Source organism: Mustela nivalis, assembly GCF_964662115.1.
Source record: "Mustela nivalis genome assembly, chromosome: 7".
NCBI classification, from domain to species: Eukaryota; Metazoa; Chordata; class Mammalia; order Carnivora; family Mustelidae; genus Mustela; species Mustela nivalis.
This window is the reverse complement of record NC_139026.1, coordinates 108,802,535-108,822,421: the sequence shown is the minus strand read 5'-3', so window position 1 is coordinate 108,822,421 and position 19,887 is coordinate 108,802,535. Positions and strand designations below refer to the sequence as shown.

The following is a 19,887-nucleotide window of genomic DNA, read 5'->3' as shown; positions in this document are numbered from 1 at the left end:
ACTAAAGGAGACTAAAATTACCAGGAGAAACTGAAGGAGTTTTAAAAACACACTGAGAGCTCCATTTTATTCACCATCTGACTTACTCCACATTTGTGAAAGTGGCTACAACATTAATATGAAGTTTTGATTCCTTTTTTGAGCACTCATCCTCTGAGACATTTAGAGTTTTTAGACCTACTGTTATTTGAACATATTTGGGTAATTTCCATTAAGAAGTAAATTGAAATGCAGAATAATATTGGGTTGCCATTGCTATAGACTATATCATTCCTTTAACTTAAAGAGCTTTTCATACATCTTTCTAAGATCAAAAGGAGGAGAAGTCTAAACATGGAGATTTCTGCTATGGCAGGGTATAGCCATTTAACTTCTTCTTTCAACAAGCCAGAGATGGCAGAATTCTCTTTGAAGTGGCAGCCCTGTTGGCCTTTGAAATCCCTTGTCAATTGCAGAATGGCTCTGGTGGGGTTTGTTTTGTAGCCAGCTGTCACCATGAAGGCAGACATGACGTATTTCCAGCAGTCTCACTTCAGGGTCTGTCAAGTGACTGATTTCATAACCAGTCACCATAACAAAGGAGATTCAAACTCACTGACATTAGAGCAAGAGTCTACAATGAGACTTACTAAGTTCCTCTTGACAGAGCTTGATTTAAATACTGAAATGGTTACACAATGGCAAAGAGAAAATGATTGTGAATTTAACTGTCACCATACCAGATTCCTGGAATATTAAAAATGTAGTACTTTCCCCATGTTTACCAATAAAATGTTTGATAATAACATCTTTTTAAAAATGAAATCTTTGAAGAAAGTACCTTCAATTTTTGCACTGACCAAAAATGATGACTTCTGCAGAAATCAGCAATCTCTTTTAAATGCAAAGTTCATACTGCTTATTTACGACTGGATTTTCTTCTAAGACACGTAGCTGAGAAACATGTTTGTATTTATAATACTTTGAGACCACTCAGCTACTCACCTCAAAAACCCCCATCACTACCAACACAGAAACTGATTTAAGGCATAAAAGGATAAACAGTAAAATACATACATATATGTTAAGAAACTTCTATAAACTATAAATGTAGCCCATTAGAGTATTGTATAAAAGGAAACAATCTTAATATTATAAATCTATATTTAAGGCAGGAGAGATGAGACAAATCTTGAAAAACCTAATGAATGGAATCACCGGTGATGATCATAAGTATTAGTCCCACCAGATGGAAATAAAGTAGAATCAAAAACATTTTCATCCTAATTTGATCACAGTTTACATCTGCTCTGTAGAGTGTTTTGAAATTTTACATGTTTTTATGACATGGCTTATTGCTACCTCAGAGTTGAAGACTAGATGGTATATAACATCACTTTCTGTTTGCTCCCACTATCTGAAAGATCAGTCACGGTGGGACAGAGTGCTACATATTCACTGCATGAGACATAGCAAGTCCTCTTACTTTCCACTTTAAGGATAGGTCAGGGATAATGAAGATTTCTAAATTTTATTTTTCCATTGAAGCTACCATGCTTTAATATCAAATACTCTTTACCACAAAAAATAAGCTTTCAAGTAATACTATCTAATTCTTTAAATCTATGATTGTGAAATCTTTTTTGAGTTTTTCCGGCAGATGACAAAGTACTTCATCAAATCCCATGGAAAGGAATTGTAAGTAAGAAAACAATTCAAAACATTTTTGTAATAATTCAATATATTTTTATAATAATGCAAAATATTTTTTGATAACTAATGTAAGAGTCATAAAACTGCAATTAAATTTCACATTGTTTAGTAAATAAAGTGATGCTTCTGTTACCAGGAGTGCAGTCAGGAGGTCAGAATAAAATTTTATTCATTCACTCATTATTAATTCATTCACTCAACAAATATTCACTGAATGCCACTATGTACCAGACATGATGGCAGTAGTTACTAAAGATACAACAATAAACAAGACCCAACACCTGTCCTCAAGGAGCTTTCATTCTAATAGAGAAGGTGGAGAAAAACTCTTAGAGAGTAAGTAATAATAACACAGTGTCATCAAACAAACTGAGTGCTGCTGAAAAACATGGGAGAGACATGTAACTCAGACTTGGGGGGTAAAAGAAGGTTTTATGGAAGGAGAAGTAGGATTTATCCAGACAAGAGGATGGAATAAAGATGAAGACACTGCTTCATTGAGAGGGAACAAATGCAAACCTGTCTTCATTCTTCTGAAAAAGTACCCTATGAGCCCCAATGTTCTTTCTCTCTCCAGGAAACACTAATATATCTAAGAATTTAAGTGATTAAATACTATTAATTATTTATCACAATGATCAGCAGTTAATAGGTAATCAATATGTCAGTATCTCAAGCCTTGTAATTATATTAAGAGTAAGATGCTATATACATCCAGTGTGTCACATTTTCTAGTAATAATAAAGAGGTACTTTCTTAATTTATGTGCATTTGAGAGTAATTGGAGTATGTTTCTTTTTTTTTTTTTTAAAGATTTTATTTTTATTTATTTGACAGAGAGAGATCACAAGTAGGCAGAGAGGCAGGCAGAGAGAGAGAGAGAGGAGGAAGCAGGCTCCCTGCTGAGCAGAGAGCCCGATGCGGGACTTGATCACAGGACCCTGAGATCATGAACTGAGCCGAAGGCAGCGGCTTAACCCACTGAGCCACCCAGGCGCCCTGGAGTATGTTTCTATTTTAGCTCACAGCACATCTCTGAACTAAAGCCATATACCCAAGTCCCTAGTTGACAACACCTTCATGAGAAAGAGGGCACAAATATCTCAAATACCACCTCCCTCTTCCTGATCTTCCACATGCAAAATATCAGCACATCCCATTATATCTATCTCCAAATAAATCTCTCCATCTCCATGGCTAACACCCTACTCTGTTCCTGGATTACACAATATCTTCCTAACAGGTACTCTGCCTAGTGTCCTTGTTCATTTATTTTTTTCTTACTTATCCCTGATTTATTTTTCATATAACTGCTAGAATAATCTTTTTAAAACATGAAATGGTGGGGCACCTGGGTGGCTCAGTGGGTTAAGGCCTCTGCCTTCAGCTTGAGTCATGATCGTAGGGTCCTGGGATCAAGCCCTGAGTCGGGCTCTCTGCTCAGCAGGGAGCCTGCTTCCTCCTCTCTCTCTGGCTGCTTCTCTGCCTACTTGTGATCTCTGTCTGTCAAATAAATAAATAACTAAAAAAATTTTTAAAGAAACATGAAATGGATTTTTATCATTCTTCTTCTTAAAGTGAGTTAAAGGCTAGCCATTACAATTAAGATAAAATCTAAAATCATTGACATGACCATCCTACATAATCTGGTTCCTCCCTAACTCTCCATGTCGTACCATCTGTTCTTTCATTCCTTTATTCACTCACTCACTTACCTACCTACCCACCCAGCCACCAACTCACTTCTACTTAGCATTCTCCATTAACTGGTGATTTCCTTTTAGTTCTATAGCATAACTATACCATGCTCTTCCCATTATTAGGGTGTCCACACAGGTGGTTTCCATGAAGTAAATTTCCTGACATTCTAAATCTCACCAGTTCCTATTTACTTTTGATGTGTCAATTTAAGTATCAGTGTCTTAGGGATGTCTTCCCTGACCATTCATTCTAAATAAGTTCCCCCTGTTACACTCTTTTTATAATTCTATATTTTCATTTATTTGACTGTATCACAATCTTAAAGAGTATGTTTATGTATGTCAACATGTGATTAATCTTCCTAACAAATAAACACCAGGCGGAAAAGGACCATATTTGTTTTGTTCACTAGTGTATTCCATTTCCCAGCATATAGTAAACTCTCAATAAGCATTATTGGAATGAATAACAGAGTAATGGAGTAAATGGTTATCTATGAAGCCATTAAACACTTAACACTAAGGTGGCATATTCTCTCTATGGACAGACACTGCTTTCTTGTTTCTATAACTTTTATATTCCTTTTTCCTATACTAATTCCATCATGCATGCTATAAACTGAAATGTCTACTACTCTATAAACATGGGGTAATACACACACACACACACACACACACACACACACACACAGACACACACATTATGGTATCTCTTGAAAGTGACCTTGTCTTTTACTAACCTAGTCTTTCACCTTTATTTCTTTTTTTTTTTTTGAAGGCTATTATTTATACTTTATTATTTTACTCAGATGCCTTCAAATATAAATTCTGATGGGAATTTGCTAAGATTTCTTAAAAGTAATCATGCAAATGGCCAGAGTCTTTTTTATGATACATAATACAATTTTAAAACAAAATATTTAATCTATTCTATAATTAAAATGATCAGCATGATTCTCAATAACTATGGTTCAGAGAGATGTCATAAACACCGTGACACTATCCCTCCAATAGGTCAGGTCAAAGGGGTGAGAAGTAAAATGTCTCCCTCTTGGAGGTGGGATAAGCAGGACTGTAGAAACGGCTGTCCGGCTTGCAGATTCATCAGCTCTCATGGGCAGTATTTAAAAATGCTGTACCTGGCAACAGCTCACATTTTATTGAATGCTTACTCTATGCTGCTTCTAGATGCTTTATATAGATATCATTCAATTCTCACAAACACCTTGAGTTGGTTCCTATTATAACCTTCATTTTGTAGATGAGAAAATGTAGGCAAAAAGAGCTGAAGTTAATTGCCTGAGGTGACACGACTTAAAAAAGTCAGAGGAGGTCCTAAGCGCTTAACCACAGCATGCACTGCCTCTCATAGGTGATGAGAAAGGCCGAACTAGAAATTCAGATTTCTAGTCAGCTCACTCTCAGACAGACTCGCTTCTAAAGTTTAGGAGCTAGATGCAGGAGAAAATTCAAGGAGCAGCCGGAGAGGAGAGCTTCCCTTCCTTACATAACTCCTAAACAGTACCTGCCTTTGTGGAAAGAGGAAGTGAGTTCAAACTGAAATCTCACTGCAACTTTGTTATCAAAGGAGTTTCGTGCTTTAGTTCTGTTCCCCACATTGGGGCCTTAGGGCGAACACGACATTTCACCTTTTGGGAAAATGAAACTTTGAGGTGTTCTGAATGAAACCGTAACAGCAAGGGCAGGTGACAAAGGAAGCTCGCGTTTTGATGCAGTGCTCAATCACCATGTCTGTGGCCACTCCGCAAGCATGCAGTGCCACCCCAATATTAAACATCCCTGTAAAATACTCCATATTTGCTTGAATGAACCAAATGTTGCTTAAACCTAGTTCATCACTTCTCTTCTTAGCACGAATTAATGATAATTCCTTGTTTTCTATTAATGTAACCTGGCATGATGGCAGCATGTGAGCAAGGACAATCCCAACATGGCCCCCGCCGCTGCAGAAATCCACAATTCTGTCACCAGGTTTGGCCTGATTTGTCACGATGTAAACAAGGTTGTTTAACTGCTGCTGCTTTCTCAGAGCTCGATCACTGGACATTTTACCTTGAACAGGTTGCAGGCTCGGTGAGCTCGGAGCGCGGCCGGAGGTCAGGCAGACGGGAGTAACTGGGCACTGTTCTCTGAGGGCGCACTGAGGAGTGGGGCCCTGGACTCTCGGCTCCTTCAGGCCGGAGACCAGCTCACCTTTATTTCTTAAAGGAATAATTACTTTGAGTGCCTGGGTGGCTCAGTAGGTTAAGCCATGCCTTCAGCTCAGGTCATGGTCACGGGGTCCTGGGATCGAGCCCCACATTGGGTTCTCTGCTTTGGCAGGGAGCCTGCTTCTCGCCCTCTCTCTGCCTACTTGTAATCTCTCTCTCTCTCTGTCAAATAAAAAAATAAAATAAAATCTTAAGAATAAAAAAGGAATAATTACTTTTGACAAATGCGTTTTAAGACCACAGATGTTTTTCCAAAAACAAAAACAAAAAAAGGATCAACAACATCAGGGAAGTGCTTGTCTTTATACAGCAGTACTACAACTCTGTCAGGCCCAGGAGGAAAAACTAAACGGTAGTTGCTAAGTAACGTATATGTCTATATAAGTATCCATCCATCTAACACACCGTCTAATACAGCAGCCACTAGCCAGATGTGGCCATTTAAATTAATATTAAATAGATTTTAAAATTAAATAGATTGAAAATTTGGTTCTTCAGGGGTTCTAGCCACATTTTAAGTGTTCATCAGCCACCATACTGAACAGAAGAGATTCCACTGGGTCAAAGTTCTATTGAAGAATGCTGCTATAAGGACTACAGAAGTTTTGGTCACAAATAAGCACTTGTGAAGAAAAATGTGTATTCCTAGAATTCACTTTATGTGAAAAGAAAAAAGTAACTTCTATTTGGAACTCAAATCCTCTTAATACCGAGTGGTATTTGGATACCATACCTGGGCACTAGGAGGGTGCACTGCAACTGAAATAATGTTTTTGAGGTATTTTCAGTATGCAGGAAATGTGTATGTATGTGTGTGCATCTGAGTGTTTGGTAAGAGGAAAAAGTCACAAATATTCAATCAGATATTTCCAATTTAAGATTATGAGGATCAAACACAACATTTTTTAATCTTAAATTTTCTCTATCTTCTGACTTCTATGAATAAAATCTAAGCATAATGTTCTCAAATTCTCATTTTGTTTTAAATTGTGCTAAAGAAAGCATTCTTCTTTCCCTCCCTACTTTCCTTCTGAAGGAAATCACAGAATAATACATAACTCTGTAAAACTGAAGGATAGCATTAGGATTGGATTTCACAGCACAAATTTGTAACCATTTACTAAAGCTACTAAGACTATTTTTGTGAGAGGAAGCTAAAAGAATATTGGAAAATAATGGACAGAATTAAGATCCTGCATTGACCTAAGACAGACTCTCAGAGAAGGAATAACTGAATGATAAGAATGATACCCATTTGACTAACCTATTAGCTGGCTGTGGTATTTCCAGCGGATGCAGATACTATAAATTCTAGGCTGCGAAGTGCCAGGGGACAGAATTTCCTCAAGTCCCAAGGATTAAAACTTGATATATGCAAATGGTAACTTCTAAGAAAAAGCTGGTTATCACCAGTACTGAAGACACTAAGATGGGGTCTGTAGATACTAAGTTTCTCTGGGGCTGTTTGCTGATGACAGCAACCTCTTTCCTTGGTGCTATCAAGAGCCACAGTAGTAACAAGAGAAGCCTACGTAGCTACTTAACCTTAGCTACTAAGGTTTACCAGGTGCTTACTATATGCCAACTCTGTTATAAGTGCTTTATACATATAACCTCTCCTTGGTGTGGCAGTTACAGTAAGTATTTTTGACAGCTCAGAGAATCGACACAGAAATAATTTGTTTGCAATTATAATTTTTAAGTGATTAAACCATAATTCCAATCAAGGATTCTAACCCAGAACCCACTTTCTTAGCCACTATGTAATACAGCTTCCCCAAACCTCTGGAGTAGCTTTCTGAACCAGAGTTTACAATCTCTGTACCTAACCTATCACTTCAGCCTTTCTTGGACTTGCTTCTCCTAACTCGCACCATGACTAATTTCAGATTTGTAGGATAAGAGTGTTTTCTCACATGAGATGAAAAGGCCTGGGGAAAAACTGGTTTAAGGCAAGGAATCAAGGGTTCTGGATCTGGATGGCTTCAGGTTGAGATGTCAATGAAATAGCTGAAAAAAGGTACAAAGTAAACATGAAGTAGACAATTTTTTAAAAAATGTTGTGTTTGATCCTCATAATCTTAAATTGGAAATATCTGATTGAATACAGATAGTTTATTTCAGAAGAGAAAACTGGGTTGATATATACATCTGATGTGGTAATAATTCCACTACTACTAATAATAACTATCTTTTTTAGCATGATTTCTTTCTTATCCTCAAACAAGTATTTCCCTGAGGATTTCTCTTTTCAGAAAATGGAACCAACATCTATCCAGTTGTCTAGCCAGTAACTGGAAAATCATCTTTGTTTTCTCCTTCAGCCTTACCATATTCCATAGATGGAATTCACCAAGTCTTTTTAGCTCTACTTCCAAAAGACATTCTAAATCCATCTCCTTGTCTCCATTCCCACTGCCACTATGCAATTTACCCACCTACATCCTAATTTACAGTTTCTTGCCTAGACCAGAAGCCTACATGACTTTGTTAGTATGCCTCCTAAAATAGTTTACATAACTATAATTTAAACCTGATATCTATTTTTAACTCATAGGTTCAAAGAACTGCAAAGAATGTGATTTCTTAGGTATTTTTAAATATTTTCAAAAAATAAAGTGTCATTCTTTTTTTAAAAAGAAAGTATCCAATTAAATATAAATACTATGGTGACTTTATATATATTTTTATCTATTTAAAAACTGTAAAGACAAACTGTTCTTAAGTGATTAAACATTTTACGTGTTCCTTTTTCTCTTTAACCTGGTATTTGTTCCATTTATTCCTAAAATTTTATAATGATGTAATTTATTTTATGCTAGACTGTTTGTATAAATCCTCTCTCATACTTTTCTCCATCAAAGATATGTAAATAAATTTAAATTTCATATTTACAACATTTCCTATCATCATAACTCTATTAAAAATTCTTTCAATTTTTATATTTGAAATATAAATATATTATATTATTATATTATTTATTTTATTATATTATTATTATCAATCGATAATATATCGATTAATATATCAATATATTATATTATTATATTATCAATCAAAACTTATATATGTGATATTTTGAAAGAATACATATTAAATGTGAAAAGTAAAATTTTACTAAAAATGTGTCATATCATTAAACATACTTATCTTAATGAAATTAATGGAATTTTTATTAGTTTAGCTATTCCTTGATGAGTATTACTCATTCAGGGTTTAGTATCAATTCTATTGCATGCTTCCTTTTCATAGGACTAAGAAACCTTTATATAAATAGACAGGAATGGAAGGAAATGTTTTATAGCAGTATGTCCCAATATTTTGCACTCCTTCAGAATTATATGCACCAAATCACACAGTAGCCTATTATTAAAAATTATTTATAATTATCTATCAGCTGACAACTTAATTAGGTTATCCAATTCTATTGAAAACAAAGAATTATAAACAATCTGAATTTTCTGATCCATCTTCTTAATGCCAATATTTGCAATTATCTGTGTGTAACTGTTCCAGGGTTGTTTTGTTTTCCTCCCTAGAGGAATATAAAACACTAAGATTCAGGAGAGATGCACCTATTGTAAAGTGAGGGATGCACACTATGAAAAGGGAAGTAAAAAGAATCTGCTCATCTTAGGTGCCCTTTAAGGCAGAACAATTTGAAGGAAAAGGATGTTTAGAAGCTGGGCACCTGTGCCCATATATCCGTTTGGAAAATGTTCATGCCATCTCCAGATATATGTGTACCTCAGTTTGAAGAACTCTGGCCTAGGCTACTCTAATAACTCATCTGATCTTCTTGCTTCATTCTTAGTTTTGTGGAATCCATTTTCCAACTAGCAGCCAGACAGTCTTTTAAAAACATAATCAGTGGATGTCATGCACTGATTAAACCTCTTTAATGGCTTCTACCATTCTTAAAAAAAATCCCAGATCAGGACATCTGGGTTGTTCAGGGGGTTAAAGCCTCTGCCTTTGGCTCAGGTCATGATCCCAGGGTTCTGGGATGGAGCCCGGCATCGGGCTCTCTGCTCAGCAGAGAGCCTGCTTCCTCCTCTCTCTACCTGCATCTCTGCCTACTTGTAATCTCTGTAAAAAACAAACAAACAAACAAACAAAAAAACCACTTAAAAAAAAATGCCAACTCCTGACCACCCCTTACCTAAGGCCCCGCATGCCTTGCGGTGCTCTTACCCCCCAAGTCATACCAGTCATCCTCACACATGTCCAGTTCTTTCCACCTTACTGCCGTCACAAACACTGATTCCTCCCCATTCTTCACATGGCAGGCTTCTCACACTTCAAGACCCAGATTAAATGTTACTTTATCAGAGGACCCTCTCTGAGCACTCAATTAAAAATAAGTTCTATCCTCTCCAAATTCCACCAAATTATAGAAAACCTATTTTCAATTTTTTACAGTACTTCGTGGTAACTTGTGATTAAATGGTTTTTTTGTTGGATTAGTGTCTGTGTCCCTCTGCAGACTATAAGCTTTCTCAAGGGAGAGACCACAGCTGCTTTCTACACCATGATATATTATCCCAGACTACCAGAGACCCCTGGAGGCTCAATAAAGATCTGCTGAATGAATGGATGAATGAATGAATGAATGAGGAAGCAAACTCCTGATAAAATATTGTTACGTATTTAAAATGCTTCAATAGTTCTCCACTGCCTTGATCATAAAATTAAATGCTGGAGCACAACATCTGACTAAACATGCTTCAGCATGATCAGACTGTAACATTCCCCTCCTTCCCACAGATTGTGGCATACATATTTATCCTGAACTATAGCTACTAACCGCTATTTAAAGATTCCCGAGGCTTCCAGCTTTCACATATATTGATCCCTCTATATGGACTATGGTCAATATCTTTCCACCTCCTTTTTGCTTAGTTCTTTCTTCTTAAGACTCAGCCCATGCATTAGTCACTTCCTCCAGGAAGCCTTCTATGCACCTCTCCGATCGGGCCTGTATGCCTGCTCCTCCTCTTCTACTGTTAATGCTCTCTATTCAGATCACTACCACGGCACTTATCAAACTGAACCATAATTATAGGTTCATTCTTCAGTCTTTCCAAATAAACAATTAACTTCTTGAGGCAGAGACTGTTTTTATTACCTTTCTATTTCCAGCACCTAGTGTAATATCTGCAAAACTACAAGGTAGCCAATAAATGTTTGCAGAAAGAGTAGCATTAGTAAAAGGATCATTATTTTATTTTCTGAGCATTACTGCCATTTAATTAAAAAAATGAGAAATATAGCTTACTACAAATGTTCAGACCAGTACAGGACTATGATTATATGGCCAAAGAATAAACTGTCAACTCTGGGAACAGCTAAAAGTAAGAAGGCCATGGGAAGTACTGGAGAGTACAACTATAGTTTTATTAGCACACATCATCTTCTACAGGCTACCCAGTTACTAGTGATGCTTCAGTAGTGGGAACTTGTTCTGTTTAGAAAGTATTTGGGTATCATGGTGATAAATGCTATAAAACTGATGGAATTGATTCGCAGCCAATAGAGAATTTAATGAATCTTTAAGAAGGAAAAAAAAATGGGACACCTGGCAGTTGCCAGTTGCAGTCTGGACCCCACTCACTCCTGCACCTCGCTCCATTTCCTCCACGACTGTGTCTAACAAACCAGACATGGCTGAGGATCAGAAATTTGATTAAGGTGAAACTGAAGAAGATAGAAACGCAAGAAAAAAATCCACTGCCTTCAAAAGTAACAATGGAACCGAGAAGCAAACAAGCGAATCATAATGAAGCATGTGCCACCAATATGTACCATACATGCCATTAGCACTGCCTTCTTATTTTACTTCTTTTTAGCTATTTAATTTTGTAAGACGCAAAGAGACTGGATCAAATTTAAGTGACTCTACTGCCCCTTTTCACAGTAAAGAATCAAGAACTACTGGCAGTGAAGGCCAAGGGAAGGAAAAGAAGTTAAACACTAAAAGAAGCAGCTGGGTATTCTGTGAGATTCAGAATAAAAAATCAAGTGGGTCCAACATGTCCTGTTAAGCTATAATGTGCCGTTTAATCAGATTGCCATTTTTGCTATTCAAGTGATTTTAATTATTGGAATGCACAATATTTAAAATACAGATGTGGGGGGGGGGGTTGAGGATATAACCCTAAAAAATGCTCATTGTTCCATAACTACTTGCAAATCATAGGTAAAACCTTACTATCTTCTAGGTCAAAATTTATATTTAACATTCAAGCCAAATATCATCAAAAATGGCAATTTAAAAAATGAGTAACACTATTAAAAATCAGCTTTTACATAAAAATAAAAGTTAGAATTCATGTGCAAATTTCAGTTATACTGAGAGGATATATCTTTATCACTGCTCAAAAAAAGAAATACTCTTCAGGAACAGATAGAAACCCAGCTTACTGAGCCACAAAAAAATACCATATTACTTGAGAAGCATTTTTCAAAACTTTAGTTAGCAATATAGTTGGCAAAAAGGTTCTTCAAAAAATAAACTTACTCTTAGCGAAGATATTTAAACCATTCTTTTTAAGTAAAAGAAAAAAAAAGCATTTCAAAAATTTAAGGTTTTTTTTTTAATTTTTAAATTTTATTATTTTGTTAGTCACCATACAGTACATCATTAGTTTTTGATGTAGTGTTCCATGATTCATGTTTGCGGATAACACCCAGTACTCCATGCACGTACTGCATTTAAATTTAAGTTGATAGCAGCACTGCTGAACTACAGATGCTGCTCCCTACCTCCTCAGAATCCTGAGACTTTAGAGAACAGATTCTACTCTAGTCTCATTTTAAGAAAATGGACTCTCACGTCCAACAAAACACAAAACCTGCTAAAACTTGAGCAGAGGTAAGTTTCAGAAGAAGAAAATCCATGTAGAAAAGCACAAAGCTAAAGTAAACAGAGCCCCTGGGACTGCCCTCATGGGATTATTCACTTTCATCTCTCCATTTGACAACAGAGGCTTTAGGACATCTTCCTTCGTGGGATCATTACACAATTTCTCATTTGGGGCATGGGCTCAATATGGAACAGCATGTAGTATTGGGAATAAAGAAACTATAAGGGGATCCTATAAGAAGAAATTTTTTTCTTTTGTGAGTTTTCCCCTCTCAAACTTTAAAAGGCTCTGTATTTTATTTTAGTTAAAAGAAATTATTCCCAAACAATTTTGCTTTGCTCTTCAAGAAATCAAGAGATATAGATATCCTCCTTCTATCACAGGGAGTTATTTCTTCTCAGAGGCTAAATTTAGATAAGAGATAATTTCTGAACCTGAATAGATAATAAGAATAAAATCCCCAGCCAAAAAAAGCTTTACCCATTTAAGATATTTAAAATAAGTATCTGTAGAGTACCTTGGTATTATATACAATTAATATGCATCAGTAAAATTAACAGTGGAGTTAAAGGATGGAAAAAGATAAAAATAAGAACAGAAGATGACAGCAGGAGGGGACAGTGGATGAAGGTTACACGGCCTCAGAAATACAAATATGAAAACAGCTTCTTCATACCTTAAACCACCTAGAGCCCAAATGACTGGTCTCATGCAATATTTCATTCAACAGCTTCAGAAAGGCAGTGAGTAGCAGAATGGTGGAAAAAAGATAAACAGGAAAGAGAAAAAGAAAAAGCATGCAATTAAAAGCAAATTACATATAGCCACTTTGGAAGATAGTTTCACAGTTCCTTACAAAGCTAACTATAGTCTTATCAAAAAATCCAGTAATTCCCAGGTATTTACCTAAAGGAGTTGATAATTTATGTCCATACAAAAACCTACACGTAAATGTTCACAGAACCTTTATCCATAATTGCCAAACATTGGGAGTAATCAAGATGTTCTTCAACAGGTGAAGGAACAAATTGTGGCATGTCTATACAATGGAAAATTACTCAGAAGTAAAACAAAAGGAGTTATCAGGCCACCAAAAGACCTGGAAGAACCATGTGCAAGGCTAAATGGAAAAACTCAGTTAGAAAAGGCTACATACTGTTATTCCACCTATATGACATTCTAGAAAAGGAAAAACTATGGAGACAGGAAAAAGATAAGGATTGGGGAGATGGAGGAAAGACAAACAAGTGGAGCACAGAGGATCTTTGGGGCAATTAAACTATTCTGCATGATACTGTTACAGTGAATATATGACATCAGACATTTGGCAAAACCTTCAGAACTGTAGGAGATGAAAGGCAGACCAAAATTTAAGCTATGGACCAGTTAATAATGTATCAATACTGGCTCATCAATTCTAATAAATCTATCACACCAATGCTAGATGTTAACAATAGGGAAAACTGAGGAGGAAGAAGGAAAAGATGGGAATTCCATGTACTTTCTGCTCAACTTTTCTGTAAACTATAAACCAAAACAAAACAAAACAAAAAAACCTGATCTAAAATAAGTCTGTTTTAAATATTACATAAATGCATAAATATATAAAAATCAACCCCCCAAAAAGCAAATTATAACTAGTTCACACAAGAAGACATTTTAAAATTAAAAAGCAATTTATATGCAATTTATATGCCATAATGACATGATGTATAATCATCAATGGCCAACATTTCTACATGATATGTAAGACCTGTCACTAAATAACGATCCCCAAGCAGAAAATATCTTTAAAGAAAAATAAAAAAAATAGGGACATTTTGAAAATAAAGGTAAGAATATAAAAAAGGTAAATCAAGATAAAAGAAAATCCCTCTTCACCCTGGATCAATGACTGTCCCCATCCCTTCTCTGAAGCTCTCTACTACCTAAGCTCTATTTCACTCTATTTCCGGAAATACTCAAATTAGAAGTGAATAAGGCATTTATGTAGGAACAGGGCACTGAAAGACTGTGAAAAGTTCCATTTTTCTTCAGTTTGACTAAAAATTATCAGTTTGTCTTTCTTTCTATATTTAGCACTAAAGAAAGCATATCCTCATCCTAACACAGTTACGAAGGGACTCCCTTATGGCACACACTACATCATGTCTCCTTTGAAAATGTACCCTACTTCCTTGCTGTGCAACTACCTTAACTCACAAGACCACAGGGGGTCGGTCTCATCATGAGGGTTCCCCAAAAGATTCAGGTTACCCTCTCATTGAATTTTTTACCTTTTTAGCACATATAGTTCTCCAACAAAGAAATGGAAAGGAAACAATAACAAAAAATTACATGCCATGAATCTCTAAGGGACATTCAAAACCTCCAATCACACTCACACTAGGAACTGAGATCAGAGCCTTCTCTTGTTAGAACTATTTCTTCCATTCACATTTCCCAATTTTACTTATCCATCCTAACAAAAAGTCAAAAGCAAGTGTACAGGGATCTAAAAGACGTAAAAACTATATAAAGCAAACACCACACACACAGCAGCAGAAGTCTTTAGCAAGTCACTTCAGGGCTGAGACATGCTGCTCTGGGGCTCTCAAGTCCCATGATAACTATGTCCTTCATACTTGCTACTAACCTTGTTAATATCTTGTGATAACTTTAACTGTTCTTTTGAACAAGGCAGGGTATAAAATAAACTGTTATTTAAATTTAACATTTTAACTCAGAAATGTGTTTTCCCATTCAATTTAAAATCAAGATTGTGACCAGTCTCACAACAGACAAATTCCATTCCATCTCACCAGATACAAGAGCATATACCACACCCATATATGTGAAATAAACCCCAATTTATTAATGCATTGACTCTTAACATGAGTCGTTCTTACACAATTCTTTTATTTCAATTCGTTCTTATGCAATTCTCTTATTTCAATTCTTTTTTAGGTTTAAGTACTTACACCTGATGAAGTGCTTTCGAAACCCTCTGAACATATGTACAGTTGACCTATACTATACTGGTTGGGTTTTACCTTGTGTTTAACCAGCAGCATTGCCAGTAACTGTATGAAATTGCAGACCTGTTTTTCAGCACTGGTCCTGGCTGACTCCTCTTGTGCCAGCACCATTTCTCGCTCTGCAGTTATCTGTACACTTTCTCTTAGTGCTTCTTCCAGCTCTTCAATCCTGTCATCCTTCTTACGGAGACTGTCCTGGAAAACGATGGAAGACTAGGTGAAGTAGACTAATTAGTTAACCCAAGGAGAGACTATTTATCAAGAAAGGACTATTTGCTTATTAAATATCCTTCCCTCCAGAAGTAAATCCAAGCCAGAAAGATATCTTCACAGAGCAAAGAACAAGGGAAGAAAAGAAGTATAGTAGGAGGTTGAAGTATATTATTAAGAGCAAAAGGTCAAGTTAGTTAAGCAAGAGAAATTAGTGACGGATTTGTTCTCTGTAAACAGAGAGACTAAAACTGTGTTAAACAGCATAGGCAGCAAGGGCTTGATTACTTAAAAACACAAAGCTGTTTCTGAATTACTTTCTAAACTGGGCTTTCAGCCAGCTTTGATGAAGCCTAAGTAATAAGACTTAATATCAAAACATTCTCTCCCTACAACGTTCAGCCTTGATGAGAAAGTTAAATAGCATGATTTTTCAGATTATATTCTTCACACAGACAACTGTCAGCAAAATTAAGAAAAAAAAATGAAAAAGAAAGTAGTTTCCTAATGATTTTAAGACATCAAAGGTTTCTCTTAATCTCCTAGAGAAAACAAAAAATGGTCACTGGATATAAGTGATCAGGCTGAAGATGAGTAATTTAGTTAGCCAACCAATTCCCACTAACCTTGATATTCTAAATAAGTTTAAAAATTAACTCCTGGGAAGGCAAATATGGATTCCTAAAAGAAAGACAAAATCCTACAGATTTTGAACATGTAAGAACATGTAAGAAAGGAAAGATCTTAAAATAAAAAAGGTAAATGAAGCAGAGTTCAAGCAGTATTAAGAATTAGATGCATCAGGTTATTATTAAGCATTTTCTCTTGAAATTTTTCTAGAACCGAAAGATTCTAAAGTGCTATCTTTTACTAATACAATTAAATTAAAAACAAAAGAACAAGAGTTGCTGAAACACTCTCCAACTTTCAGAATACTCATATCAGTAAAAGATATCACAGGATTTTGTCATTCATCTATGCAACTCTCCTTTAATTAGACTGTAGTTCACTTTTTAAGTGTAAGGCACAGAAAGTCCTTTCAAACAACCTTGTCTTCAGAAATCCAGAACTGGAAATCTGTCAAAGGTAAATCAGACTTTTCTCCTAGCACTGAAAGAATATCTTACTATTTAACATCTTTCATAATCAAAAGTTGATAAATCTTTTGTTCTCATTTTTCTCAACTAAAAAAAGATGAGATTAAAAAATATTCACATTTCAGTAATGTATGGCACATTCATTTGTTTTTAAGTGTTCATTTTTCTAGGAGAAAATGTTATAAAATAACCTGATTTAGCCCCATAAGTAAGGTTCTCTTATAAGGGCAGTTTAGCTATATCAAAAAATGTTTTTTCTTGAAATCTTAAGGCTTCCAGGTGGCCTGCTGTGAGCAGCAAAGTGCAGCTTCCAAAACTGCTGAAGTTACTGTGGGACATTTCTAAAACAATGCCAAGCAGAGAAGGACAATAGAAACAAAGTCCAACATAGTTCCTTTTGATTCAAAGAATATGAAATGTAACAGAAGGATTATGTGGAAAGAGACAGATGCAATTGTCAGTGAATTTAGTCCTCTCAAAAATTCCAATGAATAACTTTATTTGTAGTAACATGGGATTCTGAATTACAGATTGCTATAAGCAAAAAGAAACACAAATGCTTCCCATTAACAACTGGTTCTGAATAACACAATATTATTATGTTTTTGTCCAGTCTGTGATATTCTTTACTCTTAACACTGTCTTTGAGAGATCTCCTGAGAGGCTTCTGTTATTCTAACCTAAACTGAGGCTGAAAAACTTATCCCAGATGACTTCCCAGAACCTATTACAAACAAACAGGATTATCTGCTTTTCTGCACTGGCTGAAAAATAGCCTTGTGGCTTTATCAGTAAAACTTTTTTTAGAGAGAGGATATTTAGTAATCTGTCATAATCCAGAAAATCAGTTTTCATACTGAAAGTTTCATCAAAACCAGCACAAAAATTAAAGTCTATCCGATGAGCTCTGTGTACAAGGCCATTTATTTAAGAAAACTTTCTGGACTTAATGGTAAAGATGGCTCAAAATCCGTGTCCATAATAAGGACAAAGAACAAAAGAAATACCACAAATAAAAATCAGAAAACTGTTAAAATATTATTTATGAAATACTTTAAATTACATAACTTACAATACAATTTGAAATCAATGTAAAATAACATATGGAACCATGCAGTCCAAGAAAGCTGTATTAAACCAGGGTAGTAACAAAAGAATGAAGACAGCGAATATTCTCATCACATTCAACACCAAGACCAACAAAGTCTATAACTACTTAATCCATCTAGTGAGTAAAATGTGGCTCCAGTCTTATTTTCAAAATCTTAATAGATACCTGCTAAGGTAAACCAAGGAAGTTTTCTTTGTACTGAATTACACACCTTGAATCTTTTTTATTTAATAAAATATTGAGCCAATGCCAGGAATGAATAGAATCATTTAGTTCTACAAATACTGAGGTCCTAAGCACACTGCTAGATCATATTTATAATGAGCCTTCCTTTTTCTTACACTTTCACTGAAGATTAAATACATTTATTATACTTAGACTATAATATGGGTATTCTACCTTTTTTTTTTAAGTTTAGAATACTAGAGAAAAGATTTTTAAGTTTTAAAGAGGCCAAAAATGATTGTCCACAAAGAATAAAAAATTGGAAATCACTGGAATTTCTTATGTAAAACAAAGAATCAGAAGACAACTGAAGTAATGCCTTCAAAACTCTGAAGGAAAGATGCTTTCTGATCTAGAATTCTATATCCAAACTATCAATCAAATGTAAGGGAAAAATGCAAAATCAAAATCTTAAAATCACAGACTATCTCAGAAAGCTACTAGGGATGTGGTCCATCAAACTTAAGAAGTCAATCTAGAAAGAGGAAGACATGGGACCCAAAAAAAAGGATATCTACCATAAATGAGTAGTGAAGGGAACCTCAGGGTAACCAGAAGCCTAGAGAATAAAGAGAATTCACAGGAGAGGATAGAAACCCAAGGAAAGGTATTTCCAAGAAAAAACAGTGGATGAACTGATTATGAGGTTAATAAGTAAGGGTTTATGAATTCTGTAATTAGCAACATTGAGAGGAATGTTATAGTAGGAAAAAGGAATTTGGGAATAAACTGGAGATATGTATACAAATAAATAATAAAACAAATTAAAAAACCCAATGCTATTATTACCACCAGGAAAAACTAAAAGTACAGTAAAGGAAATGTAATCATAATATACTATGTGACTGAGACAGAATAATGTAAAACTTATATTAGAAAGACGGGGGACGCCTGGGTGGCTCAGTTGGTTGGACGACTGCCTTCGGCTCAGGTCATGATCCTGGAGTCCCGGGATCGAGTCCCGCATCGGGCTCCCAGCTCCACCGGGAGTCTGCTTCTCTCTCTGACCACCTCCTCGCTCATGTTCTCTCTCACTGCCTCTCTCTCAAATTAAAAAAAAAAAAAAAAAAAAAAGACGGAAAGAGGGAAGTGTGTGGTGACTTGCTTAGAAAGGCTAATTCCTCATCATTCATAGTAAGAAGTCAGTATATAATTAATGTCCAAATAAGAAGACAACAGTCAAAAAATGTCATTTGGAGAGGTGGAAGTGTTAAACAGTATTAGAAACAAGAAAACGGGGTGAAAGCATGCTTGTCTCAGGGGAGTAGGAATCTAGGTTAGACAAGAATGAGTTAGAGGACTATCACTTTTATAAGCGATGCAGTATTATGTCACTTTGTAAATTATATAAATAAGCACTGTTAGAAAAAAATTCAAAATCAAATTTTAAAATGTTGAGAAAGAAAAGCAGATAATGCAAATAAATAAGAATACTGAATTTCTGGAAATAGTTAAAAATGTGGTGACTATTTCAGGTATGGATACTATAAACATATGGTCTAACTATTTACTGGAAAGAGAAAAGACTGGGCAAATGTATCTCAAGACAGTGCCAATGGTGAAAAGAATATATGAATTTCAAGTCACTCTCTTCCTCAGTTTTTTGTTCAAAAGTTGAATTTCGTCATGCAAATAATTTGCATAGCAGGTCAAAATTATGACAAATTCTTTTCCAGTCTTTAGGTAACCATGGAATATTCTAAATAAGAACTTTTTTTAAAGAGATAAAATATTCCAG

The 19,887-nt window shown here is 35.4% G+C and overlaps 1 protein-coding gene across 21 annotated transcripts in view; it reads right to left on the bottom strand.

The window, feature by feature from the left end:
* The window catches only part of ERC1 (ELKS/RAB6-interacting/CAST family member 1), a 550,222-nt gene that overhangs the window by 287,991 nt on the left and 242,344 nt on the right, over window positions 1–19,887 (bottom strand). For 16 of the 21 annotated variants that reach the window (XR_014313630.1, XR_014313631.1, XR_014313632.1 and 13 more), the window contains one exon: window positions 15,570–15,701. The exons of the other annotated variants lie outside the window; for them this stretch is intronic. Coding sequence is in view for 10 of the 16 variants with exons in the window: in XM_082738040.1 (XP_082594166.1) it covers window positions 15,570–15,701 (132 nt within the window). In the remaining 6 variants the exon portion in view is untranslated. The remainder of the gene's footprint in view (window positions 1–15,569; window positions 15,702–19,887) is intronic. 21 annotated transcript variants of the gene reach the window in all.